The 24848-nt window shown below is 40.0% G+C and overlaps 1 protein-coding gene across 1 annotated transcript; it reads right to left on the reverse strand.

Moving 5' to 3' along the window:
* Nucleotides 1-14976: 14976 nt before the first annotated feature.
* LOC116718317 (piggyBac transposable element-derived protein 4-like) lies at nucleotides 14977-16307 on the reverse strand. The gene is made up of 2 exons (XM_032560138.1): nucleotides 15102-16307; nucleotides 14977-15016 (listed from the first exon to the last, which is right to left on the reverse strand). Coding segments are annotated over exons 1-2 (1176 nt in total). The 5' UTR covers nucleotides 16277-16307; the 3' UTR covers nucleotides 14977-15015.
* Between the last annotated feature and the right edge of the window lie 8541 nt (nucleotides 16308-24848).

Genomic DNA, 24848 nt, shown 5'->3' on the forward strand with positions numbered 1-24848 from the left:
TGAAATATTCCACTGACTTTTCAGCCTCCGCTGGATGTTTCTGTTGTAAATGCCGTTTAAGTTTGGACGGTTTGAAGCACTCGTTTGAAAGAATTTCGAGGCATAGCACACATTTAGGGCACTCCTGTCCATTTTTGTGTGTGACCGTAAATCCATAGTTAATATCGTCCTTTTCATACTTGCTCAACTTTTTTGGCCAGTTGCAGCTCCTCTGTGTTTGATCAGATGTTTGTGGATTGGTGGGGTCTTCGCCAGGTCCTTTTCTTTTCAAAAACTTGTCCATGTTAACATGTTTGCCTGCTATCTGTTTAGCACTATTATTTTCACGAAGCTAATGTCGGCTCAAGGCTAGTCAGGTTTGTTTACGAGTGCGTCATGGCTATGCCAACCAATTAGAAAGAGATGCATTATTTAAAAATATTATTTGTAAGCTTCATGTGAATGATTTTCATAATGCAATTATACCCAGACAGGAATATTTTTATTATTTTTATTCAATAAAATTATTTCATGTATAACTTTTTTTTCCCTCCATCTTCCCGCGGCCCCCCTTGCGGCCCCCACTTTGAAAACCACTGATATAATATTTTCCTTGTTAGCATCATAAATATCCATTAATACTCTTGCAAAACAGAGGAGTAGCCTTGAATTGATACTGTTGGCTAAACAAGGAGAGAATGTTGGAGTTGGGTTAGATTCTAAGTCATTAATGATCATTTGAACAGACATTTATTATTTTGAAGCCACAGCCAACATGAACAGATTATGACATCCCATAATAATCAATCGATGGCTAATGATCAAGCTCGTCCTTTCACAGTAAAACATGTACAGTGGCTCACATATCGGCTTCCTGTCATTATTCTTACATTTTAGACGGACTCGAGTCTCAGATAAGGAGTCCAAGTCCTTAAGGCACAAGTATAATTAGGATCTGAGATTTTTTATTTTTGCAACTTCTTAAGGGTCAAATTAGATTCTTAAAGTCACCAAAGCCTTAAGAATGCACTCCATGTGATGTATGACTTCTCTCTGAGCCTCTTAGGAATGAGTGATTTTACCCCATTCCACTGAATAATGCATCCTGCATGGAGCAACGGCCACTTATTGCCTTGTGGCCTTGAATTTCTATCATTTTATTTTAAGAAGTCACAGAGTGATCTCCATTAGAAGTGGGTGTATCCTTAACAATGATTTCTCAGATTGCTTCAGAGCTCTGCATTTACCCCCTTTAAAAGAAGCCCACCCTTGATTAGTCACGTTCTACTAATTACAGACCGCCCTCTGCTGCAGCCCTTGTCCTGCCACTAAACAGCAAATGGTATTCATTACAGGTGATAACATTTTTATCCTTTTCACTCCCATTTTGGAGGATTCAAATAGCTCCACAGATGGAAATGATTGTAATTTATTGAGGGCAGTTAGCGGTCGTCACTCCATTTTCAATTGCAATGCCGTTCTACTGATCTGCACTGGTGCACCGATCAAACCAACCTGCAGGATAAAATTGAAAAACAAATGGTTACATTTGATCTCCTGTATTTTTTTTCATAGTATTTATCTCTCTTGTCTTGTAGAGTTTCACAGCGTTTGATTCTTAGTTTCATTTAATTTTCCCAGGAGATAATCTACTGTGAGCTGTAACCAATGATCACTCCAAGTGCAACAAACATCTGCTTGAGATGTCGGCGCTGTACCTGAAACTTGAAATGCAATTATCTCGACATTCCTCAGAAGTTCAGGGGCAAATCTTCATGTTTTTATATCTTTGTGGGCAGATGAGTGAGAATTCCTGCTTTCATTTTAGGCGAAGCTGTAATCACTCGACTTCAGACTGTTGGGAAACATGTAATGAAGAGAGAGAATATGATCCTTATTCTGACCCAATTACTTCAGTTTCTTCCTCATCCAGATTTCGTCTCTAATCCTCTGTGGTATAATGTCTGAGGTCGTAAGTATCCCACACTGAGATCAGTCAGACTTTCTAAATATTTGATTTTGTGTCCAATGGTTTCAGTTCCCAACTGGTTTCATAATTTTAGCTCCAAGGCCAGATGCAGTTCAGCCCAAAATGATTCATACCCCTGGGAGACTTTTAATTTGACTTTTCTTCTGGTTGTAAATAAAAAAGACCTTTCGAAAAGAGAAAACTATTTTTGGAAAAAAAAATGTTGTTTACATTTTAATACAAAATAAATTTCACATCTTTATTCCAGCTACATTCACACTGCAGCTGCCACTTGCTCAGTTTTTGTTTATAAAATCAAATCAAAAGTTATTTGTGTGGCAGATTTCAGCAACAAGGCAGTTCAAAGTGCTTTACATCATAAAAACATCACTAAACGTGAAACTAAATGTTACATTTTGTCACATCATCAAAATCATCAAATACGTTGGTCAATGTTCCAGTTATTATGGTTCAAAAGCAACTCTAAACATTTAAGATTTTAGCCTTTATTTAGAGGCTTATTATGTATTTTCCAGTCACATAGTGCTGTTTTATATCACAATCGAGTAACTTACCTTCTGTGCTTATAAAAATGCTTTCTACATAAAAGTTGACTGAAGGACATTTGATTTTAATTAAGCTCACTCTCCATCTTTTTCTTAATATTTAAACATCTTGCTTCAGTTGTTCAGCGATAGATTCTTGAACTTACCTGAGTTCTTCAGATTTCCTCTGAATTAACTACGTAAATGAACTAAGCAGAATCCTATAAAAACATTTTAGTGTGTTTTATCTCAATAATAAACTTATTAGGTTAATTTTTTCATACAGTCTGTGTGTTATGAAGTCTCTTGAGTCTTTGTAGGTTAAAAAAAAACTTCTCCATTTTCATGTAAATGCCATTGTTTACTAAATTATAATCACTATTCATTTTAATGCAGTTTTTTTTTCTCAAAACCTTTGAAATTATCGTCAACATTAAATGCTAACTCTTTTTTTTTTGGCCTCTGTGGAAACCTTCTGACTTTTTCAGCCCCGAGATGATTCTCCTTTTGCAGCACAGAGGAATATAATTTTTAATTTTGTGCTCCATCATCCCATTAGTCAATGCAACAAGCTTTCAAGTTGGCTTGTGCTGCTTTTTGAGTCGGCACCAGGACCCATTAGGCTGCGCAGGATATAATTTTCATAACATCAGCAGCAAAAGCCAATGAACTACTGCCAGTTTTATTGGAAAAAGAATCACTTTCTGCATTGTTTATGCAGGCGTGAGGTGAATTACAGGACCTGCTCCTATGAATTGAAATGGGGTTTTATGTGCCTAGTTAATCTGTGCCATAAGTGAACCGCAGTGAGGTCAGCGCACACATGAATCAAGAGCAGATCAATAGACTTCACTGCAGCGTTTTACACCTTTTATTTATTATCACTAATTGGGCAGAGGGGAAAAATGAACACTTACTGTTGAGTCAATCACAAAAGGAAGATAAATCAGGACGTATTCTGTGACAATTTGTCCAGTGAGAACAAAAAGTCTGGTCCAAACATGATTTATGGCATTGTGGCGATCTTTATCTCAGCACAAAAAATATAGAAACGTTTGCTTGCTTCAGGAGTGTAAAAAAATCAAATATTTAATTTCTGATTAAGGTAGTAAACCTTGTGAACAGTGTAATAAAAATTCATGACTGCCATCAAGTTATTGAGTAACTTTGTCGATTAAAATACAGTGTTCACGGGTTGACATTTCACACCGTCCGGGGGGCTTACACTGATCTGGTCATTTGGATTAATTGCTTTTTCGCTAGAGATCACTTTCAAACACTCAATGCAAAACGCGGAGGGCCTTAAAAGCTTTGCTCATGTTTTTTTATAGGCCTCCATCCCTACACGTATAACTCAACTCACATAGGTTATTATCTGCTGTGCGTAAGCAGGAGATTTCAAAAGAGAAAGTAATTAGTGGATCCCTAAAGGAAAAGCACCCAGTATTGGAAGCAGCATCATTATGCATCATCAAGTATGTGTTAGACAGAGGGGCATAAAAACACAGCGCCAGGATTAGAAACGGTTCACAAAGTTTAGAATAAAGTGACAGAGCGTGAGTCTCCTGTTCATGTGAAGAGATTCAAGTATAATCATAGATTTTCTTATGAAATGTGACACTTTAAAGTTGTTTTAGTAAGATGTTAGTCATTTCGATACATTTTTATGTTTAAATTGAATAATTCATCAGCTAGAAGTGTGCGTCTCTGCAAGCCTTGAAAGGGTGAGAAAGTAAGGACTGAAGAGGCTAATAAAAAAATTCAACAATGTGAAGCCAATGAATCTGTGCTTTCACACTTCAGATAGGTTCCACTCAGCAACTAAAACATTTTAATTACATTTTCTTTCTTTCATTGATTTATCTTTTTGTCAGGAATTGACTGGCATTTTAAATGCTGCTTTGAGTATTCAGAGAATAAAAGTCTCTTGAATATTTTTAATCTTTAATTAGTTTAGATAATATTTTTAATATTTATCTCCCAAACAGAAAAAAACTTTCTCTTTAGCAGAACTCTGTAGCATCCATTAGACGTTTGTTCACTTTGTTTCTTATTCATTAATTGGTTGATTATTCCTGGAATATTTAGTTATTGATTTAATATTGATTAGAATAATTTTAATGCAGAGAAATATGCTAAAATATCCTGTTTATTTGAAATGTAACAGAGATTGCTCATGCAAATGTAAACAGTTCATTCTTCAGATGGAGTTATTGCTTTATGAACATTAATATGATTTAATGTAGCTTAGCTTTGCTGCAGACATATATTTATTGCTCTGAATGTGCATGTTTTTCAGCCCTCATACGTTTAATAGAACAGTGTTAACGCCTCACAGGGATTTGTGTTTTTTATGTTTTAATCATGTTTCAGTTGTTTAGAAATTGTTGTATCCATTTCAGTTCTGTGTAGTTGTTTCTTTTTGGTTCGTTCCTTTGTGTTTAGCTTCGTATTCCTGATGTTTGCTTGTGTTTTTAGGTTATTTTCTCATGCTGGTGTTAGACATGATGTTCTGTTGTTTTAGTTTTCCTCCCTCTGTGTTTCTGTATTATCTTTCTGTTGGTCTTCCTCTGCAGCTGTTCTGCTTTCTCCTCCAGTCTGGTTTCCATGTTACTCTTATGGTGCAGCAGATTTTCACATAGAGCTGTCTTTGCCTTTTAATGCAGTAGTACATACTTCACTCTTTAAAATATCTTTTTTTTCCCCACCTAACAAAAGTTAATAAATGTTCCCTTGGTTTGCTACTGTAGGTGGAGGAAGCATGATGCTATGGTAAAGCTTAGTAAGAGAGTTATATTTTACATAGAAGGAACTGTCTTCATTGGAGGGGGAGTGACAGAAGATATTAAAAGAGGACAATCCTGCGCTCATCTCCTGCAGCTGCATTATTCATCAAACACTTCTCCTCTCCACCCTGTGAGATAAATATGCTGAGGTTATGAAGACAGTGATAAAAATGATCATCTTTCTCAGAGGGATGACTGCATGCTCAGGGAAATCCACAGAGAAGATGCATTGAAGTGTTAATGACCTGATGCTGCACACAACTGGCTCAGCAAAGTAAGAGTTTTACTGCAGGTTTGGTCGATCCGAGTACAAGTACTCAAACTTTCTTGGCAGGACAGAAGAGCCAGAGCCAATCATTTGATCAAAAAGCTAAAGCTACAAGGTGGGGGCAGAAAAATTCAGTTCATGGGCAGATGGCAGCTGTCGGTTCATTTTAAATGAATGAGGGGGGTAAAGACCACCACTTGGGTTGACTTCCCATCAATCAAAGGAAAGCTCCTACAGGACAAAGATGGATGAACCATTATTGACCCACTTTGATGGTAAAAGTTCAAACACTTAGTCAGGTTCTGCCTTTGGGAGAAGTTCACCTTCATTTTGTGGCTCTTTCTTCATCACAGGTGTGCCTGGCTTGTCAAGACAAACCGCGGATCATGAAGTGCATAAAGGCATGCTGGGTTTCTGCAGATGCCACTCCACAAATCCTAGCAGATGTGGTCAGCAGGAAGTGACTTTTAGGTCCGATTGGTCTGGTCTAAACTCTGCTGCCCTGAATCACTTAAACATGTTTGGTGATCCACACAACCAGCCAAGTGTTTGGTTATGTTGTAACTAAGGGTGTTTTCACATCGGCATACTCAATTTGATTGGGGACCAAAATCCAAACATTTGTTCCACTTCCAGCTGCTGCAGTTCGCTTTCACACTGCACTGAGTCAAACCAACCAAACCCTTTGAGCAACCTTTTTCACCTTCTTGCCTGTGGGGGCGCTGCACCAAGAACTACTGAAGGAAACAACTTGAAAACCTCTGAAGAAGACACTCAGCGCAACTTTCTCCCTCACAAACTGTAAACGAAAATGCAGCAGCATCAGATTTTAGTGGTTGTAAGATTTCTCTTCTGTCTCTGGTAAAAAATCAGGAGACATTTCTCCCTGTAGTGCTAAACTCACTCATTTATTTTGGCTCCGTTTACCCAGAATGCCCTGTGTTTTAGTCCGCTCCTGCACTTGGAGCAGTCTCCGGTCTGCTTGGATCCACATACTTTCAAACCGCGCCAGAGTTCACTTGAACCAAACCAAGGTTTTTAAGCAGACTGGATTATTTGTTTTTTAACCTTTCACCAGTTCCCATATGCCATTATAAATATTTTTCATTCCATATTTAAAAGTTAACATTTAAAAAACATCAGATTTTTTTTCCCCAAAATGTCTTTTTTTTTCAGGGAGTGGAATTTCCTATTTCATCATGTTACATGGTAAAACCATAAATATTTCTGATTGGTTTATTGCTGAAACCTATGATACAACTGTAAATATTCTACATTGACTAATTTGAAATATTTCCACTTACAAGAACAGTATTATATCCACATATAAGCAGATCTTGGTGTAAACACTGACACGGTTCACTGAACCTATGCAGTGTTAAAGCTGCTGACGCATCCAGGCTCAGTGGCACACAGCTCTGTATTCATATGTATTCGGTCTTTCTTGTTCATGCAGCATCGTGGAATCTGTTTGTGTTTTTCACATCGAAGACGATCCTCACTAGACCAGCGCATCCAGGATGCTGAATATGAACATGTTGATCCCTAAAACATGAGCACTTCCTCTCTTCTCACAGCCGGATTGCCTTTCCTTTCTGAAGCGCGTACAAAGTGGTGGTGTAAACTATACCATCGATGAGATCTTCAGGAAACAAATGTCGAAAGAAATCTATCAAATCACTCTCTGGATCCTGGCCTTCATCATCCTCTCCATCATCATTCATATCTGCATCCTGAGTGACTAGTTTTCCTCCATCATCCTCAGTTTCTGTGTCTCTGCTGTTCTCTGGCAGTCACTCATCCTCACTGCTGTCACTACAGTGTGTTATGGCCTACAGTGGCCCTGAGGTGCAAACCACTACAACATTAACGAAACGGAAAGTCCCAGTTGGAGACCTGAAAGATCTCTGATTGGACGACAGCGCTTTAGAACAGGAAGTTATCGCTTGAACGGGTCGGCCCGTTGTTGCGATACGTTATAGCGTCCGCCATATTGAAAGTGGCTTATCTACCAGCGAGCTAATACAAGTAAATGGACCGAACTTCGTAAAGTACCGTTCTGCAAAGTATTTCAGGTTAATGAATGCCACTGACACAATCTCTCACACATTATTATATATAGGAATGGGAAAAAAACTAAGGACAACGTTTCGAACTTTTTGATGTGATTATTTAATTGTTTTGGTTCACAATAATTACATCAAAAGCACTGTCGTCCAATCAGCGATCTCTCAGGTCTCCAACTGGGACATACCCTTTCCGTTTTGTTAATGTTGCAGTGCTTTTGTAATTTGTAATTGTGCTTCGTTAATGTTGTAGTGGTTTGCACCTCAGGGTCGCCGTAATGTCCACTGTAGATAGAGAAAGAAAAAGGTAAATTTCAACCAAAAAATTCAGAAATGTTCAGATTAATATCAGAAATTTTCCAGAAAACAACTTCAGTTTCAAAAGTTGAACATTTTCGGCCTTTGAAGTTCTGAAATTCCCGATACGTTTCCGTTCGTCCACCGTAGAAAGTTGTCTTGCCCACTGCATGTATTTTGAATAATTTTTTAATGTTTTTTATTTAACAAAAAGCCAGGCTGTTAAGCTAACCAGTTATTTAAGTTACAGAAGTTTATACACAAACCAATTTTGCCTAATATAGAATGGTATGGTATGGAATCTTATATTGTTTTAAGTAAGCGTTCGATTTGTTCACACTGTTTTTTCCTCTTGACATTCACATAATTCAAACAGAATCTCTACACAATGTGAATAGAAAAAAATATTTTTGAATCAAAAAGTTTGATAGTCATTTCTGTATCGGATTGCTGGACACTGAAAGATTAGCATCTCTGTCCATGACCATCACCAACAGGACCAGTGTGGGCGACGCTCCTGCTTTTATTCTGAAAGGACTCTAAAGCCGTTGGCGTGACTAAACATGCAGTTGTGTGTCCAGCATCTGGATGACTCATCGGCTGAATAAATGAGTCACATGATGGCCGCTGAGGTGCACCTTTTCATTTATTAATGAACCAGTGATACCAGTTTGGCAGGTTATTAAATGGTTGCTTGGAAACAACAACAAGCCGTTCAGTTTTATGTCAATGCAGTCTGGAGTCTTAAACAACGCGGATGTTTGATGATTTCTTTTGCTTTATTCTGTTTAATAGATTATAATTCTGCTCATCAATAAACCAACTGTAACTGAATTCCTGCCTCTGCATACTAAAAAGCACGTATGCTTACCGTACATGGAGTGCCCTGGAAATGCATTAGAGCTGCAACATTCAGCATTTTTCATATGATTAATCTATTGGAGTATCTTTAACCTGAAAATGTAAAATAATTTTAGGTGTTTTCAATCAGCAACCTTCAGTTGGCTATTAAATCTTTTAAATCCCAAACATATTGGATATTGCAACATTTTCATGTAGCATGTATGTTGTAATAATTATCTTTGTGTTATTAGTTATCAACGAGATATTAAAATTACCTACAAGGCTAAATGTTCCCACAGCAGGCAGCAGGTAAACTGATTTGACTGCATAAAGCCTGCACAGTGCAGACACAGTGTTACTCAAACATGAGCGTTGACTCTAACCATGTTCCTATTTATATTTAATTTAATTCAGATGAAAATGTAGCAGACAAACGGTGTGTTCAGCTGTTACAGCAGCAATGTCTTTTCATCCTGCCTTTGTCAGCCATCATCTCTGCACAGCGTCCTGTTTATCATTAATTATCTTTAAAACCCTCAAAATTTTACAACCAGATTGATTTCTGAAAACTTAAAAACACTTTTTAGAACATAACTGATCATCACTGAAGCAGATGCTTCATTTGCCGCACACACAGTGGCTGCGTTTAAATTACAAATGTGTGCAAAACTTGGTCAATATTCTGCTATTGTTGGAAAAACACAGCTTGGCAAATAAACGCAGTTTAAAAAGCAATAAGTCATTAAAAAACATCTTCCAACTACTTCCTGTCATCTTCGTGGTGTGTGACGGTGGCAACAAACGGTTTTTGATCATGTAACTGCAGTGATGCAAAAAACTTCAAATTTATTGCAGTTGCGAAATAAACCAAATTCAGTACGGCCAAAAAACCCACCAAATCCTGCGCCAAAACTTCATCTTAAAATCTATTTTTTATAAAATTAGAGTGTTTCAAAATGTCAAATTGCTCAATTATGTGGAACCGTAGCTGCAGACGTCTGCACAGGCCTCTTGAAGTTTAAGAAATAAATAAAAAATTTGCATTTTAATTTAATTGTTTTATGACTTGTTTTATGTATCTGGCTGATGTTCCTGGTGTTTCTTCAACAATCCTCTGAGGTTTCCCCAGAACAGCTGCATCCATACTGACTTTTTAGTTTCACACAAGTCGGCCCTACGTCAGGAAATAAAACTTCAATTTGTTGCACTTGATTTTATTTAGGGGTTTCAGAGTTGAATGAAAATGTAAAATGCACTCAAAGATTTAATTTTAATTTCATTTAAAAAAATAATTATTATAATACAGTGTCACTGTTTTTATGTTGTTTTACACTTGTGCATATGTATTAATTAGTTTCATTTTGTAACCAGGTTGCTGTGTATTGCAGACTTCTGTCCAGGTCCCCCTTGAAAATGAGATCCAGATCTCAATGGGGTTAACCTGGTTAAATAAAGGAATTGAATTGAAATTTGTTTGCGGTTTGCTTTTGGAGTAAATCATGAGAAACAATCGCCTAGTAATTCACACAATGCACTGAAGCCGTGAAGGACGATTGGGACATGACGGCTTTCTGTTGACGTGGAAATGATCATCGCACAGGAACGGTCAGAGTAACATTTCATGTCATTCAGGTTGAGCCGTGTCTCCCTCTGATGTTTATCTGTCCCCTGGGAAATATGAGGAATTAAGTAAATGGACAGGAAAGCTGTGAGGGAAGAGCAGAACTTGGAGGGTTAATGTGAAGTATTTGGTCACTGAGTGGGCAGACTACCTGATTCCCACCGGAGGAGAGATAAACCAGATTAACTTTTAAACACGATTATCGACAGCGCCTCGGATTACAATCTGCACAGCTTGCACGAAGGCTTTGTCATGTAAGAAAAAAATCTTTTTAAATTAGATCAAATATACACTTCCTTTAACTGCACAGTTAGTTTTAAACAGTAAAAGATGACACGTTCATATGTTCAGTGAAAATGTTACGACCATGCAGAAAAAAAGGCCAACTCTGTTTGTATTTCAAAGTCTTTGTGTTTGCACTCATGATGATTTGAGGGATTTTCTCCTGAATGCAGGCTGAGCTACGTGTAGCCGACATGAGAGAGACGAGGCAGAAGCAGACAGAGAAACTTCACCGTGTCCGTTTGAGTTATGGTGAATTTATTATCATACAATTCAGTCTATTACAGAAAAACATTATGAATCTATGAGAGTTGCAGGCAGATCTGTGGAGCTCAGATCACAGCTCAGAAAAGGTTGTGGAAGTTAGATTCACAAAAATCCAAGATCCAAGATGGCAGCTTCTTGTTAGGGTCGTGTTCTGGTCAGACTGTGAAAAAGAAAAGGGACTGGCAAAGGAAACGGGAAGTTGTGGGTTCCTGACGGAGGTGGTTTCCTAGGACAGTGGTGGAGAAAGTACTCAAAAAATGTACTTAAGTAAAAGTACAAATACACAGGCAAAAATGTACTCAAGTAAAAGTCAAAGTACCACATTAACATTTTACTTAAGTAAAAGTAAAAAAGTACTGGCTTTTAAAAATACTTAAGTATTAAAAGTAAAAGTACTTGCTGAATACATAACCTAATCGCTAATATCATTAAGTGTGCCGATAGTATTTAATTTGAATACATCATAAATGTGCCATTTTAATAAACAATGTCACAGATTAAACATGTTCTTATTGTGTTTATTCTCTGTAAGAGTTTAGACTTAGATATGTGATTCTATGCATCATAATTTCAGGGATGGAAACATCTTATTTCCTGTCCTAACGTAGCATGAACTTCATTAGTGACATTTATTTAGAAAGAAATCCAACTGAAAGGGGATGGAACGAAGGTGTGGGGGGGAAGACATGCAATCGAGGAGCCACGTAGCAGAGTTGTAGTCAAGACCACTGAACACGAGACCAAGACCAGCGCCCTGCGCTACATGACACAATAAAATGAAGTGCACCTATCAAAATTGGTTCTCAGATTGATCTGAAAGATCCTCATTTCCATAAAAACACCTAGATATAAATACTTAGAGCTGAAATATATTTAATCAGTATCAATTACAACTCATTTCATTCTGTTTTGCTTTCATCGCTGTGCTACAATCCGCAGAGGTCGCCTGCCATCCCTATAAAAATAACGCCCTGGGCGGTTGCCCATATTGCCCATGTCAGAAACCACAACTGTCTGCACCATTAAACCATGAAACATAGCAATTAACTGTAATTGCTATGTTACAATTACAGTTGTAATTGTAACATTACAACAACACTATGAACACTGTCCAACGGCGCAACAAGCAGAAGGAGCACCATGACTGTTCTCATCCTCCCTCCCACTGCATGTTTGCCACCATGACAGGAGACAAAATCAATCAATGAGCATGCTCTGTGTTCATACGTTCAACTTTTACTTATTCGGCAATTAAATAAATGTGTGTGTGTGTGTGTGTGTATATATATATATATATATATATATATATATATATATATATATATATAGCTATTGCAGTGTATACAAGAACAAAGAATGGCTCTCAGTGAGGCTTCAGTCCCATCAACCTTAGTAAAGATCCGTCCAGAAGAATCGGATCGTTCCTGAATCCACACAATAATTCAGCGCATGAGTGACAACTTTTTTTCATCGCAGATGCAACATGTGTCTCAGTACAGCTAGCTTTGCTAGCATCACGTCCACAGATCTTACCTTTCTTTAAGCTTTCCTTCCAAGTGACGCTAAAAGTTGGACAAAGTCCCACCAAGCGCTGCTGGTTTTACATGTCGTCATATCTTATGATTTATGCAGCTATTATCGATTAGTTAGACATCTTCTCCCGCTCAGAGGAAACCACTGCGCATGTCTGGAGCTCCGCGTGCTAGTAAAGGGGGAGGCGATGGGTGACAACAGACACTAAGTCACGTTATTGCTTGGATTTTACGGCGCCACCTTAAAGTCCCTGAACTTCATATTTTAACGGACAAAAAGAGAGCAGTGCGACTTGGATGTAACGAGTAACGCGACACTTTTGTAGAAATGTAGTGAAGTAGAAAGTACAGATACTTACTGTAAAATGTAGTGGAGTAAAAGTAGAAAGTACCCATTATTAAATCTACTTAAGTAAAGTACAGATACATGAAAATTGTACTTAAGTACAGTAACGAAGTACTTGTACTTCGTTACTTCCCACCACTGTCCTAGGAAGTCCACCAAACAACTGTTGAGAAATGGAAAACGTAACAATATTCAGCTGACAAATTTGCCTCAATTTGTGTAATGCCATGTTGTGAATATGGACCTAAATCTCTGAGGAATGTTTCTAATAACTTGTTGAATTTATGCTATTAAAAATAAAGCAGAAGGCAAAATGTGTCCAACTCTAGAGTTTTTGGCCAGGATACTCTTGCAAAACAGACAATCTCAATAAATTTACTTCTGAATAAACAAAAGTTTAAATAAACAGGTAAAAGTAGTAAACTAACCAAATGGCTTATTGGAGTAAAAGTTTGGCAGAAACGAGTCGACTTCTTGTGTGGACAAACTTTGTTTTTTCTCCTGTGAAAGCAAGATTTTCTGATTGATGGTCTTTCACTCTATGAAGTTTTTTTTTTTTTGCAAAGAATAAATGCTAGAAGAACAGAACTGCCTCAATGATTGCCTCTATTCTTTCTTAGTATCTGGGTTTACAACGTTATTTTCAGTTAAGATTTCCAAAGAACAAAGTCACCCGCTTTAAAAGTCGGGAGAGTTTGACACTTCCAAAAGCTTTCCGTTGGTAAATTGTAGTTTCAACACTGCTTTCCATTTTCACTTGTTTCTATTGACTGCAGTCTGTTTTTTCCAAACATCAAGTCTCTCAACTGCAAAATAAATTACTGTGGTTTATCACAGGAACGGTGCTGGAAACTGCCAATAAGATTCATGCACACAATGTTCCAACTCATCTCCTACAAATGACTGAGATCCAGATTCCTGCAGGAACAAACCTGGCTGTAAACTTTCCTGCATCTCTTAATGTTACTAAAATGTGCAACTGGTGCCGAGGATGATAGGTTACAAAAATCAGAGGGTGCATGACCGGCCGATATGACCCCCAACTGACCAGACATCAATTACCCCCCTTTGGAGTCTTGGGTCTAAATGGCCATTTTGGTCTAATTTTGAATTTACCCTTATATTTTCACCATAAAAACTATTTACCTTACCTTGTTTGGTATCATTATTTTCAGAACATCCTAAACTTTGTGATTTTACAGTGTTTGTTTCATTTTGACAAAATTTATTATCACATTGGAGCAAAAAACACACACAGAAACAAAATCCGAGTAGAAAAAATATTGATATTTTTACTATAATATTCACAAAAATGTTGAACAAACCATTTTTACAGCCTAACATGAAAAGTTTTTGGGTAAATTTTAAGAACTTTTGTACAAACTTAGTAAAAAACAAATTACTAGTGTTAAGGAGGAAAGTTATTAGGTTAGCTTAAACTTTTGGAAAAAGCATGGCTCTCCTTCCTCCTGTTAGCCGGGTCTCGAGCGGATGTCGTCACAGCTGGCAAGGAAACGACAGGCAAAATGACGTCACAGATCACAGAGTTTAATTCATACAAAAGCAATCGACAACAAAGCTGCAGAGATACAGAGATATACATTTTATACAGACAAGGGTAAACAGACAACACGAAACACAGAGACAGACAAACAAAGGCGCCCACGTGGAGAAAAAGATGGAAAAAACTCTCTCAGCCACTCTCCGGTGCTGCCCTGAAATTTTAACCAAAGAGGCGTTTCCCTATTTAATATATGCAAAGGAGGCGCTCCGTTGTCTGACCAATCAGAGACCTGCCCCAGCCCCCAAAGAAACCCGGAAACTCCCCTCACCACAGCTCAGATGTCTGGTTTTTATCTGAGTAAGAGGACGGACCACTTCGTGGTCATCTCTGCCTGATACGGAAGATCCCTGGCGCCAAGAAGTCTCCTCTGCTCCATCGGAATGTAACTTTATTGCTCTGTGTGTGGGGGAGGCAAAAGGGCCCTGCTTTGTTTGAATGTCTGCTATTGTGAGCTCCCCCATGCTCCACAGAAAACTGTTCCAAATAAAGTGTTGACTATCCCTTTACACATGTCATAAGATTAAGTGTATTTTTAGCATTAAATAATCATTTTCCTTAGCACTAGTCATATTTTCACCATATTGTGGGTAATTTCCCAGGCGTTTTTTTTAACAACTATTTACAAAATATGTCAATATCTCCATCACAAATTTTCTCCAACATCACAATGTCTCCCCCCCCCCCCTTTCAACTATTTACAATATTTGCAAAATGGGTGCCACAAGACAAAACAAATTACTTGTGCCACTGTGCAAAGCAGTTTCTGTCAATCAGAAGGCACAATGGCACATCACAGCCCTCACATTTCCATTGCGTGTCCTTCCTGACTTTGTTCACCCGGAGGCAGTGTCTGCACTGCAGTCTGCCGTTTCTGGCATTTTGCTGAGCACTAATGGGCACAGGAATGTGTTCAGCTGCCTTTCTCCTTGGAACACCTGCCATGTCCACACTACAAAGCTGACTGGCCATCTCCACATTGAAGTCTTTGTGTGTCATGGGCTTCACTCCTTTGGCTTTGCACAACTCTTGGTGTAGGATGTAGGCATTTGCTGTGGCAATGTCAACCAAATGCATAAGCACAGTCTTGTACCAACGATAAGTTTTCCGTTGTGCAGAGTAATACTGGATGAGTTTATCAGACAGGTCAACCCCACCCATGTATTTATTGTACGCCATGACTGGTGTAGGACATGGAATGTCTTTCACAATCCAGCGTTTCACTTCATTCTTCACCCTCCTTTGCACCGTCTCACCTGAAAACGCAGGATGGATAGTTGAGCAGACAGACACCTCCCGTGTGTCCATCCACTTCACAAAGACCACTGGGCCCTCTCTGATCCATCTCACTGATCCTCTTCCACTTTTTTTAGTGAGAGCATTTGGCCTCCCTTTAGGGCATCCCTTCCTGGATTCCCTATAAGTGCCACAAGCTCCAAACTTTTTGCTGGCCAGGTCCTTGAACAGTGTAGGACTGGTATAAAAATTGTCCATGTAAATATGGTAGCCGGTGCCAAGATAAGATGGCTGAATAAGTTTCATTACCATATCATAAGACAGCCCATGCTCACTTGCAGTGTGAGTCTTGCCAGTGTATAAGCTAAAACTCACAGTGTAGCCACTGCTTGACTCGGCCAACACAAAAAGCTTTATTCCCCATTTAGTTGGCTTGTCTTTCATATACTGGGTCATGCCAGTTTTTGCCTTTGTTGGCACCATCCTTTCGTCAACTGCCAGCTCCCTCTTTGGTTGGTAGTAAGCCTGACAGGCATTGAGGATGTCATCATAAACAGGCCGCAGTCTTGATAATTTGTCGTAGCCTGGTGTTCCCTTCTTTTTGTCATTTTTGACATCCTCCTCAGGATTACTTGGGTGCAAGTTCCACATAATGGTCCTGAACCTGTCCCTTGTCATGACCTTAGCTGGAGTTGGAACAGACAAAAAATGATTTGAGGTGTCTGAGTTCTAATGGAAATCAGCCAACTGACTTTAAACTGAGCATGGAGAAATTTGGACATAAAAACCAAATTATTATTATGGCTTTACATAATCACCAATAACAATTACAACAACCAGTAACATAGTTTTGCTCTTTTTTCAAACTCTGTATATTTAGCTGAAGTACAAAAATTGTATGAAACTGGTCATTTGAGTGATTTATGGCATTCTTGCAGACAGCTTGAAATTAGGAAGATGATGTAGAGGGTAATTAGGAAAAAGTAAAAGTGTGAAAAGATAGATGGGAGAGGAAAAATGTATAAGGCAGAGTTTGCCAAATGACACTGAAAATGATTTCTGGCCACTCCGGTTAGGGCCAGATTTTACAAACCCTCATATTTTCATCTATGTTTATATTTTTATTAACCAGTACATGTTGGAAACTGAATTTAGTTCAAAATGTTTCCTCTGAGCATAAACTTTTTCACTTTTGTCCTGCGTGAACTGAATGTAAAATACTTTTTGTCCTAACCTGAGAGAGGAAGAAAACATTTTTTTATTTTCGTATAACAGAAAGCTAATAAGCAGAAAACAGTGGTGAGGCCTGAGATTTGTGTTCTTAAACACAATATCTGCAGCTACACTGTATCCATGGTGACGGGACAAATCACAGCAGGTAAAAATTTTTTCTTTTTTTTACCTGTTTGACATCCGGAGGGCGAAGCTTGCCCTTCTACATCAACAGCTTCCTACCTGCTGGAGATGCAACACTAGTTCTGCAACAATGCAAGGAGAGAGGCACCTTGAGGAAAATCAATGAACACAAAGCAGCTGGTTTGGATGGAGCGGCCGGCAGCGAAACAGAGCTGGTTATAGATGTTTTTCAGCAGATTTGACCTTTTTCCTGCAGGACGGCACTGATTTCATATGTAAAACCTTTTAAAAAACCTTCTAAACCCTTTAAAGGAATCTCTAAAATTCTTATGAATAATCTAGCAGACATGGACAAACATTTCTGCATATAAAACAAATTTGATTTAAGGTCAATTTGATTCTATACAAGACCTCTGAGGTGATTCAGCTGAAGTTGTGCTGATTGTTTATCCTTAGGCTTTATTCTCTGGAACAATATTTCAGCCTTGTTCAAAAACAAGAAAACCAGTTAAGTGTACTATAACCAGTTTAAGTCTATAAAAGCTCAGACATATTAACTGTAGCTGCAGAAAATGTAAAAGTGTAAAAGTTTTTTGACAACTTTGAAACTTGGTTTATGCATGATCTGATTTTTTATATTGTGGCGAGAATAATGTCATAACATTATGAAAATAAAGTCAAAATAAGACAAAGTTGTAATATTATGACTTTATTATCAAAATATTATCAAATAATCAAGTTTACTTGTAGCACATTTCAGCACTAAGACAGTTCAAAGTGCTTTACATCACAAAAACACAAAAATAAAGTCATAAAAGGCCCCAGACATTATGACTTTATTCTGAAAATATGACTTTATTCTGAAAATATGACTTTATTCTGAAAATATGACTTTATTCTGAAAATATGACTTTATTGCCATATGATTATGACTTTATTCTCATACAAATTTATTCTTTCATAATTTAATTATTTTATTCTTGCAATCATTCTTGAAATATTACAACTTTATCGTCATTATTACAACTTTATTCTCATAATATTTCAATGTTATTCTTGTGCCACTATGACTTTTTTTCTTGTAATGTTATGACTTTATTCTCATAACATGATTATTTTATTCTAGTAATTGTGTCACTCCTCATAATTTATTTCTCTTTTCATTTTATATTTTTATTAATATAGCGCCAATACTTTGTCTTCAGGGCCGGTTAGAGTTGTGATCTGACAAAAAATGTAGTTTTGGAAACAGTTTAACAAAAGGCGAATTGAAGATCTCACACAGACAAACATGCAAACGAATGAAAAGACGCTGATGAGACACAGGTGGAAACGATGAAGGCGCCTGCAGGATCAATCCAACATGGCGGAGAAACCAGATGCGCTTGAAATGGAAATGAAGCAACATTCAAGCATAATAACTGCATCAAACGCCACAAATACGAGAATAAAGCAACACAGACAGAAGGTAGCATGCAAGCGGATAATTAGCCACTGAGAATTCAAACTGGGACTCTGAAAATGGGAACAATATAAAGACAATCATCCCTTTATGAGGCCAGAACACAGAGCAAACAGCAGCAGTGTATGATTGTGTTGCAGACGAGAGTGTGATTAAATTCACACTGAGAGAAGAGAAGCAAACCTTTACAGGACGCCAATCTGCCAACCAGAAAGAAAAACAACAAGTGACATATTTAAAATTATTCTCAGAAGTGTACACACGTCTGTTAAATGTCTGGTTTCTGACGTAAAACACAAAAAAATGGCTTTTTTTCTACATTAAACCAGCTTTTGGTTCATTTTCAGCATTCAGTCAAATGCTGTCCTCATCTTGAAGGTATTTAACATTTCGTTATGTAAAACTTTTCCTCATAAATCAGATTGTTTCTGGTCCACAGCCATCTACATCCGACTTTACTGCGTAGCTTTTATACGTTTGGTGCTTTGGATGTATGTTTGGACTCACTGTGACGCTAAAAAGTAAAAAAAATAAAATCCCTTTTTATAACCAACATTGTCACTGACAACTGAAGGCTTTGAGCTAAAATTGATTGGAGAAATGGAGAGTACAGAAGGTTATTGTTACATGACCTGCAATATTTTCTCTCCTTATAAGTTTCAATTAAGTTTTCAGAATCTGTGTCACAAAAACAGAAGAAACTTTAAATGTCACTGCATAGATGAGTAAGATAAGTGACCATAGTAAAAAAATGCATATCTAAAAACACACATGGATTGGAGCATAGATGAAAACATGTATGGAGATTATCCTACTTTATGATCAAAGGTGATGTATTAAGAGAAACATTACAAGAGATATAAGAGAGCTGTTAATAATAAAAGTAGAATAACTGAGTTGTGACAATAATATTGAGCTGCACAGAAAGCTGCAGCATTAACAAACAGAGATAACATTGCAGGGAATCATGACCATTTATAAAATGTTAGTAATCCAGCTTTGTTCCCTTGGATGTGAAGCTGTGGCAGATTTAAAACAATGTTTTATAACCTGTTCATTGTGGCAGATACAATTCATCTCCTTTTTCATTTCTGCTCAACAGCAGATGCTGAGCGGAGCTCTAGGATCCTAAATTTCATTGCAGCCCAAAGAAGCAATGAGCCGGCTGCACCTTGCTTTTCTTTTTATATCCAGATGGTAGAAATGCAGCTTTTAACTTTACAAGGACAAAGGGATGTGGCATTGCAATCTTCAGACAAAACAGAAGGTAAAGAGGCCTAAAGGAACCACGAACAACCAGTTTCCTTGAGCGGTAATGCTTCACATCTAAAAAGAAAAGCATAACGAAGGACTTTCTTTCTAAAATACCCAGAAAAAGTCTTGGTTGAAGAGAAACTAATGTTCCAATTGTACGTTAGTACCGACACGGGTGTACTTCCCAGCTGCTGCCGGACGGTATGCCAGCTGCACTGCTGCTGAATGCAACAATCTGTACTTATTTATCAGGCCGTGCAGCTCAAAACCAGACTGTCTTCCACAGAGACGGTGTGTTTACAGTGAAACGGGACTGGAGAAAAGTGTCAACTGCATATTTATGGTTATGCCCATCCTGAAATCCCAGCTGGAATCGTCACCATCTGGAAAATGTAAACTGTAAAATACAACAGAACCATGGAGAGGAACAGCTTCTGATCCCATAGCTGTAGACTTCAATAACTGACTCCTTATACTGGCTGTGAAGGATTGTACGGGGTGTGTGTGTGTGGGTGTGTGGGTGTGTGTGTGTATGTATCAATTTACTGTGGTCAACACTGCAAAACACAAGTCTTACCAAGTATTTTGGTCTAGTTTTTAAGAGAAAATATCTCAGTATTTGCACTAGAAAATAGTGTAAATAGTGAACTAGTTTGCACTTGTAAATAACTTGTCTAGTATTTAAGTTATTTTTGTCTTGAAATACTAGACAAGTAAGTAATTTTCTAGCAAGATATAAGAGTTTGGTTTAAGTAAATAACTCCTCAGTACTGATGATAAAGTGCTAGTTCCACTGGCAGATTATTTAATTTATTAAGAGACATTTTTCCCTTGTTATAAGTGAAATATTCCTTTTTCATCAACATTAATAAATTATTAACTTAAAACAAGATCTTATAATTTGCTGAAAGTTTACTTTTAAGTTAGTTTTCTCTTATTGTGAGTGTACTCAGATATTTTCCCTAAACATAAAAAAATATTTTGCAGTTAAACCTTTTTCTCAATTATCAGAAACCTTTTGGTGTATTTTAAAACCCGTTGACCTTTGGCTGCATGTCTTCCTGTCGATTCACTGTGTCAAGAAAACTGGCATAAGGGTATGAGATCCTTCCAGGCACACGCAGAAAAGGATGCATCGATCAACAACAGTCGAATCGATTATGGACAGAAGTTTCGTTGTCCCATGGTACAAAAATAGCCGTGGTGTTTGTGTTCCAACAATTGAAGTTGGCGTACTTGGAATGTCCGTAGGTGACTCTTGTATGCGTGAGATACCACGGTCCAACTCCGATGAAGTAGAAGATAGTAGCAAGAACAGCAGCAGCAAACAGCAGGGCAAGAAGCGTTAGCAGCCCTTTCAGGCATAGGGACTTTCCGGTTATCGTAGTCGTTTTCCGTAGCAAAGGTTCGTTAGAGGTTTCCGAGTCGTCGTCAGTGTCAGTAGAGCTGTCTGAGTCCGATGTAACATCCAGCAACTCCGGGTCTGCAGGCCGGCGTCTCATGCCGATAGCATCCATCTTGGCCAGATTAGTGCTTCTCTGGGGTCCGATGTATCAGGCTTTGCACAGATTTTCCTCAAAGCCTTGAGGTGGCCCTGGTTGGCAGGGTTCTCTCCAACCCGTCTGGTGGCCCTTCTCTGCTGCAGGGCTGTAAATATGGGAGAGGGGTAGGGTAAATCAGGTTCCAACCCCCTCCACACCCACTTCCAGTGGAACACCCTCCAGTAATCCGGCCGAGGAAACGGGCCTTGGGCGGTGCCAGTTTTCAGCGCCTGGTCATACCAGGATTCGTGTTTGTACCCTATTGGGGCAGGCACTGAAATGTAGGTGTACAATGATTGTCCATGCAGAGTTAGTCTGGTACGGTACCCCCAGGATGACGGAGTATAAATCCTCTGGTGTGGTGGATTGGGGTAGACCCTGTCAATTTCCAATTTCAATGGAAGCTTGGTGTTATTAAATATATAACATTCTGGATTCGTTTCCCTCTGTATTATGGTTTTCGCCATGCTTGGTGATGTGGTCCAAATGATCATGTCATTAACTGTAACTTCACAATACAGTCCTTGCAGTGGTTCAAGATAATGGGGACCCCACCGAACCCGCAGCTCGATCCCCCGTACCCTGAAATACACTGTATTAAAAGTCCATGGTAGAGATCTTGGACACATAGGGGAGATTGATGCAAAATTAACCGTGTTTTCAGATCCTCTTCCTTGCCAAGCAGGCGGTGCGGTAGGGATAAATATATGTGGCTTCGTGGGAGGGGGCGTCGTGTATTCTTCACTTTCCTCCACCTGTTTCGTGTTTTGGAAATTGGTGGGTCGGAGATATATGAGATATTTGAGAAAATAGGCCTCGGTGAGCGGATTGGAAACAGTGAAATCTTCTCTTGGCATATCGAGTAGAATGGAGGTGGTAGGGAGTCTTAAAAACGGGCCTCTGTCTGATAGTCCCGATGAGACTCCAACCCCCACTTTGAACAATCTAGTCACAAAACACTGTCTCCCCTTTCGCTTTTTGGTTTTTTGCTGACCTTTAGACTTGACGACTCGTTTTTCTCCTTCCGGTGCGTCCATCAGTTTTGGTTTGTCTTTCTCCATGGAAATGCTAAGGCGAGCTTCTGCCAGGCGTGAGTTTTGGGTTTCTTCTCGGGGGGCTCCGGCTCCGTACTGGACATGGTGGCGTAAGTCTGCTCGTCTGGTACCACTTTGATGGCTGCTCCGACTGAGTAGATCCCTTTATAGGGGACGGTGATCATGCGCACTGACAGCTGGACGTGAGAGGAGGTGCTAGGATCAGAGGGCGTGCTCGCCCTGTGAGCCACGCCTCCCGGGTGTTGCAAAACTCCATCCCGAAACTGGGATTCCGCTGTCACCCAGTACAGGCAAGACTTCTCCTTTGGTCTTACCGCATTGCTGCCCCATCCGTCCACCTCAGTGGTGTAGTAATACATATCTGAGCTGCGCACCCCATCTTCTCTTGGTACATCCGGCAGATCTACTATTGGTATTGTGCAGTCGTTGATGACCTCCAAAATTAGATGTGCCCAGGTGGTCAGTTCCCAGGGGCCTGTCCACCCACCGTTAACGGCTTGCTCTCGGGCGTCATCTGGGAGTGCACTGAGCTCCTCGGCTGATGGTTGGTATGCATGAGGCCGATGTACCCGGAAGACCACAGGAGAGTGGTTGGCATTCAATGGTGGAAATGACAGGGAAGCTCTAGCAGCGTCATACGGCCAGGCGGCTTGAACAGAATCCCACAGGACATCATGCGGCCCTTCTTCCCTCCTCCACACCCATGGGTCCAGTTCTTCTGGAGTGTTCGGAGGAGCGGAAGGCCCTGGTAATATTATCGGTATGGGGCTCCCATAGTTCGATTGCACTCGCCCGTAGGTTCTGTAATACCGCAGCGAGCTGTAGAACCTTATCACTTGCCACCCTTCAGCTTCGCCTGTCAGTGTTACCTCCCCGCTCCTTAGCTGTTCCTCACACACAGGACAGTGGTGTAGCTCATTTCCATCCCACGTGCAATAACAAGTTCTTGGTTCTTCCTTGAGCCATCCCCATTGGGTTTCCAACTTAAGCCGGGGCAGGTAACCCACTCGGCAGTTCCCACAGATTGTATTGTTCAACACCGTGACCGGGGAGACGCGAAGATGTTGTAGCATCTCTGCGGTAGCCCCCTGGTGCCTTGGCTTCTCACGGCCTGGTCCTTCCCAGATAATGGGGAGATGGTGGTCCGTTAAACAAACCGGACAGCCGCTTTTAGCTTTCCCCCAAACCAGCATCTCTCTCTCCTCCGACAGGACTCCATTTTTAGCCCAATCCAATTTCTTCAGGGCTCGTCCTGCCCAAATCCCTGAAGGTGTTCTTCTAACTACAACCACCCCTTTCACGGTGGCCAGTCCGAGATAGGGTGGAATGGTACATGATTCACTGGCCATTTCACCGGCTTCTGTTTCACTTTAGTCAGGAACTGGCTTGAGCTGCTCAACTCCTTGGATCCCTTTTCTTTCCAGCAATACTGTGTTCCTGTCCAGTACTTGCTTGACGATGTCAGTTGTGTCAAACTTGGGTTTCACTGCTGCATGCACAGGTTGCTCTCTTGCTTTGACCCACACGCGCTGTCCCTCTCGGAATGGCACTCTGGGCGTCAGCTTCTCCTTTTTGTCGCTGGAGCCCCGCCCCACTTCCTTCGTGGTGAACGGCCGTTGGTTGAGTTCCATCGCAGGGGCGGGTCTTTCGGCTCTGCTTCTGTCATTCAGGGCCTGCCCTATTTCCACCGCTTGGGTGCTCCAGCTGTTGGTGTTAGCATTTTTAGCTATCCAGCTTTTCACTAACCCAATGGCTCGTTCCACCACTCCGTTAGCTTGTGGGGTGTAGGGTGGCGAGTAAACTCGCATTACTCCATACTTCTGACACCACTGTTCAACCTGTGAATTACGGAAATGAGTCCCATTGTCCGTGCGCAGTTCTTTCGGGATTCCCAGGGCACTGCATACTTGTTCCAGCATGCCGACAACACTATTGCCGTTCGCTTTCCTGGCTGCTTTTGTAGTTACAAACCCCGACATAGAATCCACCAGCACTAAGAGGTACTTCTCACCTCTCCTTCCTGTTATCCCCATGGGACCTGCAACATCCATGCAGACTGAGCCCCAGGGGACCGTGCTTTTGATGGACAACCCATCCATCCGCTGCCCTCGGCGACCTGCGTTGTATTGACCACACACTTCACAGTCCCTTAGCACGCGTTGGACTTGTTTTACTGGGATCCAAAGATCTTGCTCCTCCAGTTCCTTACGTGTAGGTCGCACGCCTGCATGTCCAAGGGCCTCATGCACGCTCCGCACGACCTCGACCACGTACTCTTCTGGGACCTCCCGTCCTCTGGGAGTACTGTCCCACTTCTCGGTACCGACAAAGACGATCTTTCTTTGTTGGACATAACAGTCCACTTCATCATTCCCACGCCAATGAGCTCCCTCATGCGTGTGTGCTCTTTGATGCTCAACATCTATTTCCAACTGCAGTTTTAGCTCAGCAATCTTTTTCCACAAGTCTTTGTGTGCCACTGGCTTGCCCTTTGCTGTCTCGAAACCATTTTCTTCCCAAATGGCCAAGTCCTCTCTAAGGGCCTGAGCACAGTAGTAACTGTCGGTTACTAACCTGGCACT

Source organism: Xiphophorus hellerii, chromosome 1 (assembly GCF_003331165.1).
Source record: "Xiphophorus hellerii strain 12219 chromosome 1, Xiphophorus_hellerii-4.1, whole genome shotgun sequence".
NCBI classification, from domain to species: Eukaryota; Metazoa; Chordata; class Actinopteri; order Cyprinodontiformes; family Poeciliidae; genus Xiphophorus; species Xiphophorus hellerii.